This window comes from Lytechinus pictus, chromosome 3, assembly GCF_037042905.1.
Source record: "Lytechinus pictus isolate F3 Inbred chromosome 3, Lp3.0, whole genome shotgun sequence".
In the NCBI taxonomy this organism is placed as follows: Eukaryota; Metazoa; Echinodermata; class Echinoidea; order Temnopleuroida; family Toxopneustidae; genus Lytechinus; species Lytechinus pictus.
Genome location: NC_087247.1, coordinates 11,670,835 through 11,685,437, shown reverse-complemented (window position 1 = coordinate 11,685,437; position 14,603 = coordinate 11,670,835). Strand labels below are relative to the sequence as shown.

At 36.4% G+C, this 14,603-nt stretch overlaps 1 protein-coding gene across 1 annotated transcript in view; it reads right to left on the bottom strand.

Annotated features, from left to right (window-relative positions):
- Positions 1-14,603, bottom strand: part of LOC129257833 (guanine nucleotide-binding protein G(i) subunit alpha) — a 28,237-nt gene that overhangs the window by 9,700 nt on the left and 3,934 nt on the right. Inside the window, exons 2-4 of the mRNA XM_054896244.2 lie at positions 11,246-11,288; positions 9,231-9,372; positions 950-1,107 (exon numbers count right to left, since the gene is read on the bottom strand). Of these exons, the coding sequence (XP_054752219.1) occupies positions 950-1,107; positions 9,231-9,372; positions 11,246-11,288 (343 nt within the window). The remainder of the gene's footprint in view (positions 1-949; positions 1,108-9,230; positions 9,373-11,245; positions 11,289-14,603) is intronic.

The following is a 14,603-nucleotide window of genomic DNA, read 5'->3' as shown; positions in this document are numbered from 1 at the left end:
CTCAACATAAAGTGATATTGTTGATCATTTATCTTGGATAGTGCACACAGAAGAAAATACTTTTTTTAATCTGAAATTCTGAATGCAATACAGTCAACATGTACAGCATTAAAAACTATTTCTTTTCTATTTCTTCCTATAATCCTAGTGCAGACTTTTGATTCAAATAGACACATGTACAACATTTGAAATACCAAAGCTCTTTGTTGACATGTTGTTTTCACACTGAAGAATGAGACTTGATTGATAATAGAATACAGGTTAATAAACAGGGAAATTAGGGAAATGCACCCAAGTGATAACCAACATTTGGCATTTCATTGTACAGGTGTACTACATACATGTATCTATTCAACGACCACTCTCAAATAATAAATCATAATTACCAGTCTTTAGCAATGAGATCATGTACATGTACATGTAATACCATTCATGACTGGATGATATATTGAAGATTGGTGGATCGCAATATTTGTTCCCTACACTGGCTACACATTCTGTATTAAATACAGATTATAATTTCCATTTTCATGTACAAGGGAACAGTATCGAGTTATATATGATATCATATGTACATATATGTATACATAAGATTTGAGGGAGGGGGTCACACACACACAGAAAAAAGGGGAGATGACCTCCAAAAAGAGGTAGGCAGAGATGCTGAATACATTTTTTTTTTATGGCACATTTGTCAATGATAAATGTACCTGTACATGAAGATGTACACATACAGGGAAATTTTTCATATATATAACTACAGAAAAAAGTTTTAGTACATGTGCATTTAAGCTCTACCGAACTAAAACTCAGCCACCTGGCCTTGGACGTGGAGTTATGCAATTATGTGAACACACCACTATACATGTACATAAAGTATACAATATCCTGCGCATTGAACAACAATACCACATGATAAAATTATAAAGTGTTCACACACACTACTTACTATGATGCGGAATCGTTGAGTTGGTACTCCCTGGACCGGCTAAAGCATGCTTGGACTCCTGAGTCTGCCCATAACCGCTTCATTACCGCTGCTAATTCAGTGCTAAGTTCACCTTCTTCTGCCTGCCCAGCCAAGGCAAATAATTGTCTTGCATCATCCTAATATTAAATTAAAAAAGACATTAGGAAAAAAAATGAATAAATAGACATTATGAAAACTCACAATCATTTTCAAGATTAAAACATGTTAAAGACACTTTGATACATGTATAAAGAGTAACAACAAAATTATCACTTGAGAGAAGTAAGAGGGCATTATGGAATATTATAACGACTCTTTCAAAATATAACTTTTGGGAATGGGACGTATTACACAAACAAGTACGTTGAATGCGGACCAAGGCTGGCCCCGGAGGCAGCTCGACATGTGTAACATCCCCATTTATTAAAACTACATTGTAGGACTGATGCCAGCCCAGACTGACCCCAGGCCACCTCTGGATGTGATTTGAAGCCGGCGTGACACCGGCCCGGGGGGGGGGGTGGTGGGGCCAGTCAAATATATTGCTGTACACACGCTGTTGTGCAAAAACATCCCAATAAAATATCATAAAAATCTATTGAAAATGAAGTAAACACTTTATTTCATTGAAAAAACTCATTGTTTGATATTTGAGGCCAACAGGGGATAACAATTTTGGAATAATTCAGGAATGCCATTTTATTCAGTAGGCCCTAGTAAATATGTACTGTTCATTTTATTTGTTGTTCGAACAGACAGGAAAAAGGTAAACACAATGATACTAATCTTATGAGAAAACACCCATTCAGTATTGGTAAATAGTGTGCAACTGTGCATGCATATTATGCCTGTAAATCTTAAAAATAAATTCAAATGGAAAAAATAAGGGTACAAGTATAAAGGCATATGCAAAGCTATGAAAAGGGAAAATGTATACACTGTACAAGGGCAGAGGGGGATGTTGTCCTAAGCCCCCAAAATGAAGGCAACATAAAAACTGCAATGACTTGAATTTGTATACGCCTTCTTTGCATGATTTGTAATACCATTTTGTACATGTAGTTCACCCCTTCATGATTCTTATCAATCTCTGAGCAAACTTAGACCTTGATCCACAAAGCATTATCCTTTATGAATGCACATCAACTTGTCTTTCTTAATACTTCCAGTTAAGAACAAAAGAAGATGAGGAAGTAATTCTGTCTAATCTGAAATTTCAAAACCAGTTCATTCCCAAAGATTATTGATCGGGCAGGACAGGTGGATTGCCCCTTCAGATTAGGATTTTTAGGCACTAAAACATTTAGCCAACAGTATTCTTTCATACATGTATATTACTTTCAGCTAACAAAAGGTGGTTTCAGACCGCTTCGAAGTTCGTCAGTTCCAGGTATTCTCTGATCGGGAAATTTACCCCGATCAGAAAATACCAGGTTTTTTGGTAATGTGAAAGCAAACTACGCGTAATTTCCCCGAAAGAAAATACCCGCTAAATAGTAGGTACTTGGCGAAATTACAAGAACTTTCGCAGGGATTTTTCCAAGGTCGCAGGTATTTTGGCAATGTGAAAGCAATTTACGGGAACTTTTAGCCCAGCGTGTCGTTGGGCGCGGGCACCGTGGGTGGCTGCTGGGCTAGTGGTTTTGAATCTCGCGCCTTGCCTGCTTATTAGACCATACTGCGCATGCTCCTAACTTCAGGAATTTATCCAGAAGGGTATGTTTCGGGGCGGTGTGAATACAGGAATAATTAATGGGTATTTTTTAGCCTAAAAATGTTCTCGTAATTTAACGGGGATTCTTGTGATCGAGGTGGTTTGAAACCGCCTAAAGTGTAGTGGAGACAGATTATGCTTTAATGTTACGAATTGTTTCACATAGTAGACTTTATTGATAGTATAAAATACAGGGAAGTATCTAGATGAGAAACCGTATGCAAAAACTTACAATTAATTGTAAAAGTTCACAGACAGGATAGTTTGTATTCACCTAGGAAAATATTGGGGATTTGAATATATAGTTTTACAATTTATTGTAACGTTCAAATGTGCAGTATGGTGCAGCCAACGGCAAAAGACTCAACATATTTTAATATGCAACAGGGCCCTTAACAAAACATATAGAATCCCTTTTTAACCAATTCTGGCTTTGACATAAATTGAAGCTAGCTATTTATTCTTGTATTTTGAACTTAAAATCAATATCGGTCCTCATAAGTACATGTACCTCTATGAAAACGTGCTTGCCCAATTTCAAATGCAGCATGGACACCCCGCATATTATTAAGTTAAAAAATAAAATGGTGAGAAGTCTGCGCCTGCATATTGGATTCACCCAGCATGAGAATTTGCATGCATGAGTACATAGATTCTTCTCTAATTGCATCTCGGCTACATGTAGCTTTAGCATGGACAAACCGTCTGTGCATTAAGTAGATGAACTTGATCCTATCCAATCTCCTTTCAATTTCCCGCAATTTACATCAGTCTGCATATTTTCCAAGCACCGCCAAAGCTATTTCATGTTAGACACCGTTCTCACTACACTGTACCTTACTAAAACTAGTTTAGTGGAAACTAGTTTAACGTGTGATGAGAACAGTCAAAGCGGTCTTGGAAGCGATCTTTCAAACCGGATATTAAAACCACCTCCTCATGTAGTTTTGAAGATCTCTTTGCCTCGTTTAATTGGTTTTAGCGTAAATGAGGACTCAACCGTTCTTTGAGAAGCGATCTTCGCACATTTTGAGCACGCTACTCTACACACTATGTAGAATGCCTACAAAGCGGTTTCGAATTTCGCGCGAAACGTGTCATCCCACTGAGAGCGTTCCCATAAGCTAGCAACTAGATTGCTTTACGTGAAGTGATTTTGAAAACCACTTTCGGGTGATCAAATGGGAACGCTAGCAAAGCGATCTTCCAAACTGGTTTCCTGAACCAGTTTCCAGCATTAGTTTTAGAAAGCGCAATGAGAACGGGGTCTTAGTTGTTACTCCAGAATCTCAAGATATTACCAAACAACCTGATTTGTCTGAAAAAATCCAATGCTTGTAAAATGTTTGAAGGGAAATCCCACCCACATAAAAAGCTGTTATACAAGAAAGAAAGGAAAAATCAGAGATTTGAGAGTTAAGACATGCAAAATCAAACTTACTTTTCCAAGAAACAGTTCATTTTCAAACAATCTGAATTTTCTCATTCAAAACCTACATGTACATGTTTAATTGACATTTGTAAAAATAAAATTGTACTAAATTGGAAAATATTTGAAAACATTCAAAGCATGCCACTCTTTGTTAACAAAACACACATGTGTAGGCCTGACACATACATGTACATGTATGTACTACATGTATGTACTGTACAAGCCATTCTGTTGATATACAATATACATTCATTTGATCAAACCCCCTCAAATATTTAATACTTGACCAAAATTACCGTTTTAATCCTCTTATATTAAGTCTATTTGCTTTTCCAAATTTCTTCATGCAATTACCTTTATTTCCCAAGTCAATTATAGGATAAATTTGCAAATATACAAACTATCAAGAATACCGGTAGTCAGGAAGTTAGCTAGAGTCCCAGGAAATGTGGCATACACTCAAAACTGCTATTGAATTGGTTTAGTACCACGCTCAACTGTAAAAGCTTTTACACACTCTTGTACGACATACATGTATTGAAAAGAAAGACACAACTTTTAATGATAAAATTGAAAAGACAACATGAGAACGTACATGTACATGTACAGAGCAACAATAATAAAATTGTAAAAAAACAATATGAAGAGATCAGTGATGATTCTTGTATAATAAATTAATCAAAAATTAAGAATCTGCAATTATTAGTGGGTCCAAGATCACTGATATTAATTTATTAAATAATTTTTTGAACTATATTACATTAATATTATTAGTAGTCATCATCAATGTTTACTGCAGTACTGTATGTCGTCAGTAAAAATTGAAAATGGACTCACCATCTGCGATTCCTGGTCAACAACAAATTAGTTTAAAGTGCATTTAATAAATGATGCTGTAATAGCTCTTTAATGCCCGGATACCCGCAGTCTATATGATTATCATTTACCATGAGTACGTACCTCAGTTTCTCACAACTCAAATTTATATACATGTACAGTGAATACATGTAGCAGCAAATTTCCTTGCTTGGTCGCAATGCTCCCTCACACACAAGCAACTCTTCGCTGGAAACATCTTACATTTAAACTTTATTCAAGTTCAAAATGTTATGGTCAAAATGTACATGAAGCAAATAATTGCAGGTATTATTGCTGGTGCACCATAATGTGTATTACATTTACATCTGGAAGGTCATTTCCATGGCAACTGAAAGTCTTTGAATGACTGAGTATGAAATACTCAAAATAGTAAATGGGTATTAATTATCATGTTAAGCAGGGCCCGCTGCGAGAACAATTTTTAGAACTGAAGCGACTACCCTGGGTAAAACATTTCATTGCTATTATTATTATTAAAATAATCATTCATGAACACACAACTTTTGCATCGTAATACAAGCACTTTATTACTGTAGAATTGTTCATAAAAGTTGAAAAATCATAGTCATTTTCATATAGAATGAGACATTTCGTTCCCAAAAAATAGTTTTTACAACTGGAAATTAATCAATAAAGTCTGAATTCTGAACTCTTCCTGAAGAGTGACATCACTGTAATATTATTCAAGTACATGTATACGCCCCTACATGAAGGCCTACATGTACATGTATAAATCCAGCTTTTCAGGTACATGCAGCTTTTTGAGGGCTTTTGAAACAGGATATCCTGACAATACTCTCTTCTTCCGGATGTACATGTATGGCCTAATGGTTCTGTCTCAAACAAATAGGCCTATACATATGTATGCACAATGTACAAAGTATCTACATGTTAGCCTACAGACGCTTATGGTCAGCATATATTCAAAGTATTTGAAATTGAATGCATTTTTTTTCTTACTCATGCGCGTCAAAGTAAAGCAATATGGGCCTACACGTACATGCTCTCCATGTACTGTACACTACCAAATCCATAAAACAATATTTGTTTGTTATACATGTACATGTAGGCCCTTAAGATAAAATGTATCTTCTTGTAAATTTGGTTAGTTCACATTTTCAATTGTACAAGTAGTATAAAGTCAACATTTGTGATGGAGGTGAAAAATAGTATAGATATTTTAGTTAACACTATGTCCTACACCCCCACCCCATAAAACACACAAAAAAACATGTGCACGTCATGAACATGTTGTGGATCGAGGCCTACTTTTACTCAAAAGTTCATAACGTCAACAACATAATGGAAGCAAGCAATCGATAGAATGGGCGACGTTCAATGAGAGTATCGTTATAAGAAGATGTCTGAACATCGCAATAAAGACATACAAAGTAGGACAGCACAATAAGGTTTCATCAGAATCTGCAGCTGTGACGAGGAATAGCCATGGTGTTATTGGATTGCCATCAATGACATTACTCGTCCGGCCTCATTACCTCCCCAACGTCTCAGCTTCAGCTATGCATGGGGCATCACACCAGCTGCATGCCTCGCTCCAGACAGACTGGGCCATTCCAAAAATTGAATTTCATTACTTCCGTGAAATCCATGCCATGTACATGTATGTGAGAGCATGTGAGCTGACAAATTGATCAGTTTCAGGGGGCAAGGTGCCCAAATGTCAGTAGGTGGTTTCAAACCGCCTCGATCATAAGAATCCCCGTTAAATTACAAGAACTTTGTGAGGCTAAAAAATACCCATTAATTATTCCTGCATTCACACCGCCCCAAAACATACCCTTCGGAATAAAGTTCCTGAAGTTCCGAGCACGCGCAGTATGGTTAGATAAGCAAGCAATACGCGCGATTCAAAGTCACTAGCTCAGCAGCCACCCAAGGCGCCCGCGCCCAACTACATGTACATGCTGGGCTAAATTGCTTTCACATTGCCAAAATACCTGCGACCTTGGAAAAATCCCCGCGAAAGTTCTCGTAATTTTGACAAGTACCTACTATTTAGTGGGTATTTACTTTCGGGGAGATTACGCGTAATTTGCTTTCACATTGCCAATATTACCTGGTATTTTCTGATCGGGGTGAATTTCCAGATCGGAAAATACCGGAACTGACGAACTTTGAGGCGGTCTGAAACCACCTTATAAAGTGCTGGTGATGCTTTATTTCCTACAGGCAGAATGAGGTTTTGAAACTGGGGGAGTAGCGTAAGACTACATGTACCTGTGTGCTCAACTTAAAAGACCCAGACCAGACCCAAAAGAGTAAGGGATATTATATACATGTACATACTGTACCAATCAAAAGCCTATACACAACTTAAACGGATGAGTTGGGCAAATGACGTATTCCCTTCCCTCCCCTCCCCCCCCCCCTTAAAACCCAGCTAAAGCTAGAACTACATGTATCACTGATGGTGATTAATACCCCTGCCCTATGCCGTTACCATGACAACAGTTTCCAACACATGGAAAAATTGCTTGCCCATCTTTACCCAAAGACCTACGTATAAGCAAAATACCATGAGAATTGGTCAAACACTGATGAAGTACAGTTTGAACTACATGTAGAAGATTTTTGCCTAATTTTTATATGTATATTGTTACCATGGCAATATGAATTCTGACACATGCAAAAATATGTCCTGCACATCTTTACCCCAAGACCAATGTGTGAGCTAAATTTCATGAGAATTGGTTGAAAACTGACCAAGTAGTTTGAACCGCAAGAATTCTACCTTATTTTGGGCATATAATATGTTGTTACCATGGCAACACGATTTCCGGCTCTCACAAAATATATGTCTCGCACATCTTTACCTCGAAACAAATGTGTGTGCCGAATCTTGCTACTGTCTGTGTATGCAATTAACATGAAGTACTATCCCCAAATATAACTCATCCAAAATGCAATCTGTGGCTAAATGCATTACATGTATGTTTCACAAAAAAAAATCATAGATGAAATAAAATTATACATTTTGGCTGCGCCTGCATCGATTTGTCCACACATAATTATTAAAATCAAATTTGCAAATTTATTTATCATAGAAATATGGGGAACTAATGTAACCTTTCCATGATGCAAATTAAAAAATGACAAATGCAGGCAAAAAATAAACCTGGTGCAATTGCAAATGTATGAATCATAGAAAGATCAAAGATTTATGATCCAAGATCCATGATCCAAAATGTTAAAGGAGAATGAAACCCTTGAAACCAGCTGAATCCATATCAAAGAGAAAAATCAAAGAAACATATTGTTGAAAGTTTGAGGAAGATTGAATGAATAATAAGAAAGTTATGAGCATTCGAATATTGAGATCACTAGTGCCATGTAGATCCTCCCAACGGCAATGCGACCAAGATCTGTGATATCACACACGTACAACTCCCTCATTACTTTAGTACTTATTTCACTTATATTCTCACTTTTATAGAGTCTATCACAAGGTGAGGTGTTCTCTTTATGAGATGACAAGTACAGAGGTTTCACAACATTATATCATTGATGAATCGTTTGTCATATGATTAGAATGAGCAAAAAGAGATGTTTTGGGGTTTATTTTCAGTGTCCAAATGGGAGAGTTGTACGTGTGTGACATCACAGATCTTGGTCGCATTGCCAATGGGAGGATCTCCATAGCATTAGTGATCTCGACATTCAAATGCTCATAACTCTTTTATTGCTAGTCCTATTTTTCTCAAAGTTTTGTTGATCTTATTCTTTGATTTTTCTGCTTTCACAAAAGCTAACTTGCTCTAAGAGTTTCATTCTCCTTTAAACTATTGTTTGAAAGAGAAACATATTTAGCTGAACTTCATTTTTTATTCTATTTATTCATTTACCGGTACTTATTTATTTATTCATCTATTCATTCATTGATTTAGTTACTTATTTATGTTTATTCATTCATTCATTTACATTTTTCATTGTTTTTTTGTTTGGGGGGATTAAATGATGCCTACAAGTATACATGTACATGTATACCTACTGAAATGTCAAGAGCAATGCACACAACATACCAAGAATGGCCAACTATCAACCATATAACATATTAAAGAAGAAGAAAAAATCAAACTGGGGCTCCAGGTGATTTAGCCTTCAAAATGCCCAAAAGATTTAAAAAACACCCATTAAACCCCCATTCACTTTAATGTTAAAGAGGAAAAAGAAATATAGCATTAAAGCATTCAATTACATTGTACTACTGTACTTACTGCTCTTTCTGTGTCTCCGAAATCAATCTTGAGTGAACCCATCGCTCTGATGATGGCTATCATAGATTGAATTGTGTTACTGTATACCACTGGTTTATACTGCCTACAATCTTCTTCAGAATACCCTTCTTCATGTATAATCCTATTTTGACAAATGAAAAGAAAAGAGGTAAAATACATGGACTATAAACACAGAATGAAAGGTCAAAGAATTAAATAGTAGTATGGTAGTATGAACTACATCTTTGTACAAAGTCAAAGTAGCAGGGTAGAGTATTTTCTTTGAAGAAAGAAATATAAAAATGCCCAAGTTATATATATATACACATGTATATATATATCTTGTATGAATGTTTTCTTTCCTTTGCACTTTGATTTTTCTTTTTTATACAAATGTTAGGACAATTTCATGGAATATTGTATTGTACATATTTAAATTTTGTGTCATATACTGTGTTAATTATTCAATTATGTATCGTAAAAAAATATGTATTATAGTGATTTCAATAACTTAGGAACCCTGTGGAAGGGTTAAAAAGGAAAAAAAAATGCCCAAGTTTTTTTCAATTCCACTATTTCCTGTGTAATGGTACATACATGTAAAGGTATGTACACACCAAAGACTATTATAGCAGGTAGGTGTAATATACATGTACTGTAAGTACTTCTTCCATGCATCATCTGGTGAGTGCATTACAAACTGCCGTAGTCCACAGTAACCTGACACTCTGATGCATAATGAGCAAGTTTGCAATGCGTAATTTGCAACGGCATTATAGAAGTACTGAAACGTCTCGCCAAGAATCCCTTGGACATCCATAATGGGCAAATTTGCAATGCATAATTTGCAACATTCGGCATGCATGTACCATTACTGTAGAAACACTGAATACAGTATCGGCAAGAATCCTTTCGACATCCCTGAATACATACAGTGATGCTCAAAAGTTAGTGAATCCCACCAGGAAATGAACATACATGTATATATTTGAAGTGTTCAAGTTCTGCCATGGTTTTGATATTTAATAGTGAGGTCAAGTGATAAAATAATATATTACATGTACATTCAATACAGTTTGTTTCTCTGGGATTGCTGGACATTGTAGTGTTGTTGTTGTTGTGGTTTACATTCATTACTCTGCATGAAGGAGTGCTTTTTTGTGGTGGGGTTCACTAATTTTTGAGCACCACTTTTAAAGTCCACTATACATGTACATGTACAATGAACATACTTCAGGGAATAATCTTGCTTGACAAATTTGAATAGCATTTTTGGTCATAAGGGAAACACTCTCAACTAATGTTCAGTCCTATGTAAAAATATGCTATATATACAAAAAGGCTTAATGCATAGCAGTCTTTCAAAAATGTGGAGCAAATTGCAATGCGATACCAGGAAAATGATTTCCTGTACTTTAAACGGATCTGGCCCTAATTGAGAGGAAAATCAAGGCCCCGTTAACATAATGGATAGAAAACATAAAAGAATAACTCTGACTGGTTGATGATCAAAATTTTCAACAAAATGAACATGCAACATTGTTCTTGATTGTCCATCGCTACAATCAAAGTGAATAATTGCAAACCTGTATTACATGTATGTTAATACAGAACTCAGATGAGTAACTGGAGGATGTATCTTATAGCCTTCTATCCATTCAATTCAAAGGTGAAGAAAATACAAAATAGGATATTTACTGAGCACTCAGCTTTTAAGAATGAAAATTAATTGGAACATCTTTCTTGGCATGTACATATGTACATTTACATGTAGCTACATGTACATGTAGATTATAATGCACACATTTCTATAATTACAATTGCCTATATTCTTTTACTTACATGTAAAGTAATTTTCAAGCTACAAAAAGTTCAAAACTAACAGTAACATGTACATTGTACAATGTATACATGACTATACAATCAATGGATTCAAATTACAAAACACAGACTCAACATTTACTACTGCAACAATTTGCTATATTTCCTCAAAAATTCAGAATGCAAGTACTTACTTCATTTGTTTTACTATTGTACTTTTCCCTGATTCACCAGCCCCTGGAAGTGAGAAGGGGAAAAAAAATGAAATTATTAGTACAAGGTGCAAGCTTGTAAACATAATTAAGCATAATTTATTTCAAGGTTCACTTTCTTAACCCCTGTACCCATTTATTATTGTATCTAATATACGCAACTACATGTAGTGGAGCGCCTCTGGCTGTCTCGCCTGCATTACGCGTTTCAATATTGCAGCAGTGCCCACTTTGAAAACGACAATAGAATAATTATTCAAAAACAAAAAACACCAATCATATGATAATAAAATACATGTTCATTGACGCTTTATTACTTTTTACCTTGATCATGTGACGGTTGTGACCCAAGACTTGTGCAAGATGGTCACTTGATTACCCCTATTAAACTACTGTACATGTACTGTATGTCCACATTTCATGAACTGTATCCATAAACTTTCAAAATTATGAGTTCATTGACCATAAATGACCTTTGACCTTGGTCATGTGACCTGAAACTCGTGCAAGATGTTCACTGATACATGTACTTGAGTCTTGATTACTGTACTCTTATGTTATTAAGTTTCATGAACTGTATCCACACACTTTCAATGTTATTATGGCAATTCAAAAAATACCCCCAATTTGGTCGAAGTTCATTGACATTACATGTACATGTAAATGACCTTTGACCCTGGTCAAGTGACCTGAAACTCATGCAGGATGTTCACTGGTACTTGATTACTCTTATCTTATGTCCAAGTTTCATGAACTAAATCTATAAACTTTCAAAGCTATGATCGCAAATCAACAAATACCCCCAATGTGGCCAAGTTCATTGACTCTAAATGACCTTTGACCTCAGTCATGTGACCTGAAACTTGGTGGGTAAACTGTTCAGTAAAATTTGATTGCCCTTATTTCCAAGTTTCATGTACTAGGTCCATATACTTTCTTAGTTATGACATTTCCAAAACCTTTGGTTAAGATTTCAATGTTGACGCCACCGCCGTCGTTGAAAAAGCGATGCCTACATATATATACACTGTAGTTTTGCTACTGCTTTGCAGGTGATACAAAACCTCTGAAGTCAGGTTTAACTTAGACCATAGTCTAACTCTGTGCTAAAATTATGGGAAGCCAAAAGTGTCAAAATTTTGAATAGGTTGTATGTTTCTTATGTTTACTGTGCTCTTTCCTGATTCATCGATGGTGAAGACAATCAACTTTTTAAACGTCCTAGACAATTCTGAATGACTTGAGAGCCAAATGAGCTGAAATATGATATGGGAGGGGGTCACTCTGCCCCCCCTGACGAGCCACAACCCATACAAAATACATATCACTTCCCCTTTCTGACAAACTTGAAGACCTTTATTGCCCCCCCTGACGAGCTTGAAGACCTTTTTTTTTTTTTTTTTTTTTTTTTTTTGCTTGTCAATATTTTTTCTGGTACAATAAGCTGTATTTTTTATTGAAGACCTTTTTTTTTTTTTTTTTTTTTTTTTGCTTTTTGGCGGCCGATTTTGCCCCCCCTGTGGAAAATCCTAGGTACGCCACTGGCTTACATTAAAATATTGTTACCTTACCCGCCTCCCAAAAACAAACAAACAGTACACACACACAACATATTTCATGAGAGCCATTTTCATAATTTATAAAAGAGAAGAAAATTTTCAGTTTGATATATTATTTACTGGTCATGTCGGACCAGTAAATCTGGCTGTTTCTGAAAAGTTACTGGCCTGACAGGAATCGTTACTGGTCTGGGACCGTCGAACCAGTGCCAGTGTCATGCGCTGATTTAGAAAAGGAAAAGAAAAGAAAAAAATCACAGGAGCAATAGACTGGGAGGCCATCATGGCATCATGCCCCCCCCCCCCCGTCTACTTGCACGACTCTACAGTGCGTCCCAAAAAAAACTATACACTTTTGAAATGGCTGCCAAATAAAAAATGTATAATTTTGGGGGAAAAGACTTATAGATATGGAAAGCCTATAACGTCAACTTTCAAATGACACCAAAAAGTTTGAAAACTATTCATGCTTGAGCGAGCACTGCCCACTGAAACAAAGGGTATGAAAATTAGGGTGGGCTGGAATTAGCCTTCCAATTTCTTTCAGGTTTTTTTGTTTGGTACTTGCAAAGTTGATGGTTATTTGGTGAATTAAAGATCAGTTGTGATCAGTTTGGTGTTTGTGACAATTTAATGCGTTATTAAATTGAAATTTAATGCATGAGTGATCGTGAATTGGGTGCAGCATTTTGTCTTATCGTGTGGATCTCAACAATGTGTTCACGACAGTCAGGAGAAGAGGGGGTAATATGACTTAGGTAGGTGAAGTACGTTGATGGGATAAAGGTCAACAGAACATTTAGCAACCCCTCTCTCTATCTCAACCCCCCCCCCCCCCCCCCCCCCCGCTTCTCTCCTCCTGAGAGACTAAGCTCAGCTAGGCTGGGCAGGAATTAGCCTTACAGTTTTTTTAGTGGTTAGTCCTTTGGAACTTGTTAAGCTAAATTGATGAGTGAGATAAGTTTGGGTTTCTTAGGCAAATTTCATGAGTTACTAAATTGAAATTTAATGCATGAGTGAACAGGAATTGTGATTTTATTGTAGCATATTCATCTTGTGAACCTCAGAAGTGTGTTCGTGAGAGTCAGAGTAATGTGATGGTACCCGTTACAAGCAAGAGGGCGAGATATGCTAAGACTTGGTTAAAAGGGCATTCCTCTTCTTTTTTTCCTTTTACAAATTAAAAGTCATATGTACCCTCCCCTCTCCACCTCCATTTCCCAGCCCCCCCCCCCCTCTCTCTGTCTCACTTCCTGCATTGTAGCCTATTCAAAACTTAACTGCCAAGTGACTGGTGGCTGATGGTCAGTTTTTTTTTTCAATGATTACCAAGAAATTTAATGATTAATGAAATAATTAATTGAAAAAAAAGGAATGTTTGATTGATCACCTTGCACATTGAATAAGTTGATTTACTGATAAATTGTTGATTAAATGATTGATAGGAAAAAATTGATGTCCCAATTCAGAATTAATCATAATCAACATTCTGCTCTGGACTCCACGCGTACATGACAATAGCCATCAATCTCTCAACAGGAGGGGAGGGCGGGAAAGAGGGAGGGGGCGGGGGCTGAATGTTCTGTTGACCCTTATTCCACCAACCTACTTCTCTCACTTAAGTCCTATCTCACCCCCTATTCTCCCGACTCCCATGAACACATTGCTGAGATCCACATGATAAATTTGAAATGCTGCCCAAAAGAGATCCAAATGATAAAGTTGAAATGCTGCCCAAAAAGTGTAATTTGTGTTCACTCATGCATTAAAGTTCAATTTAA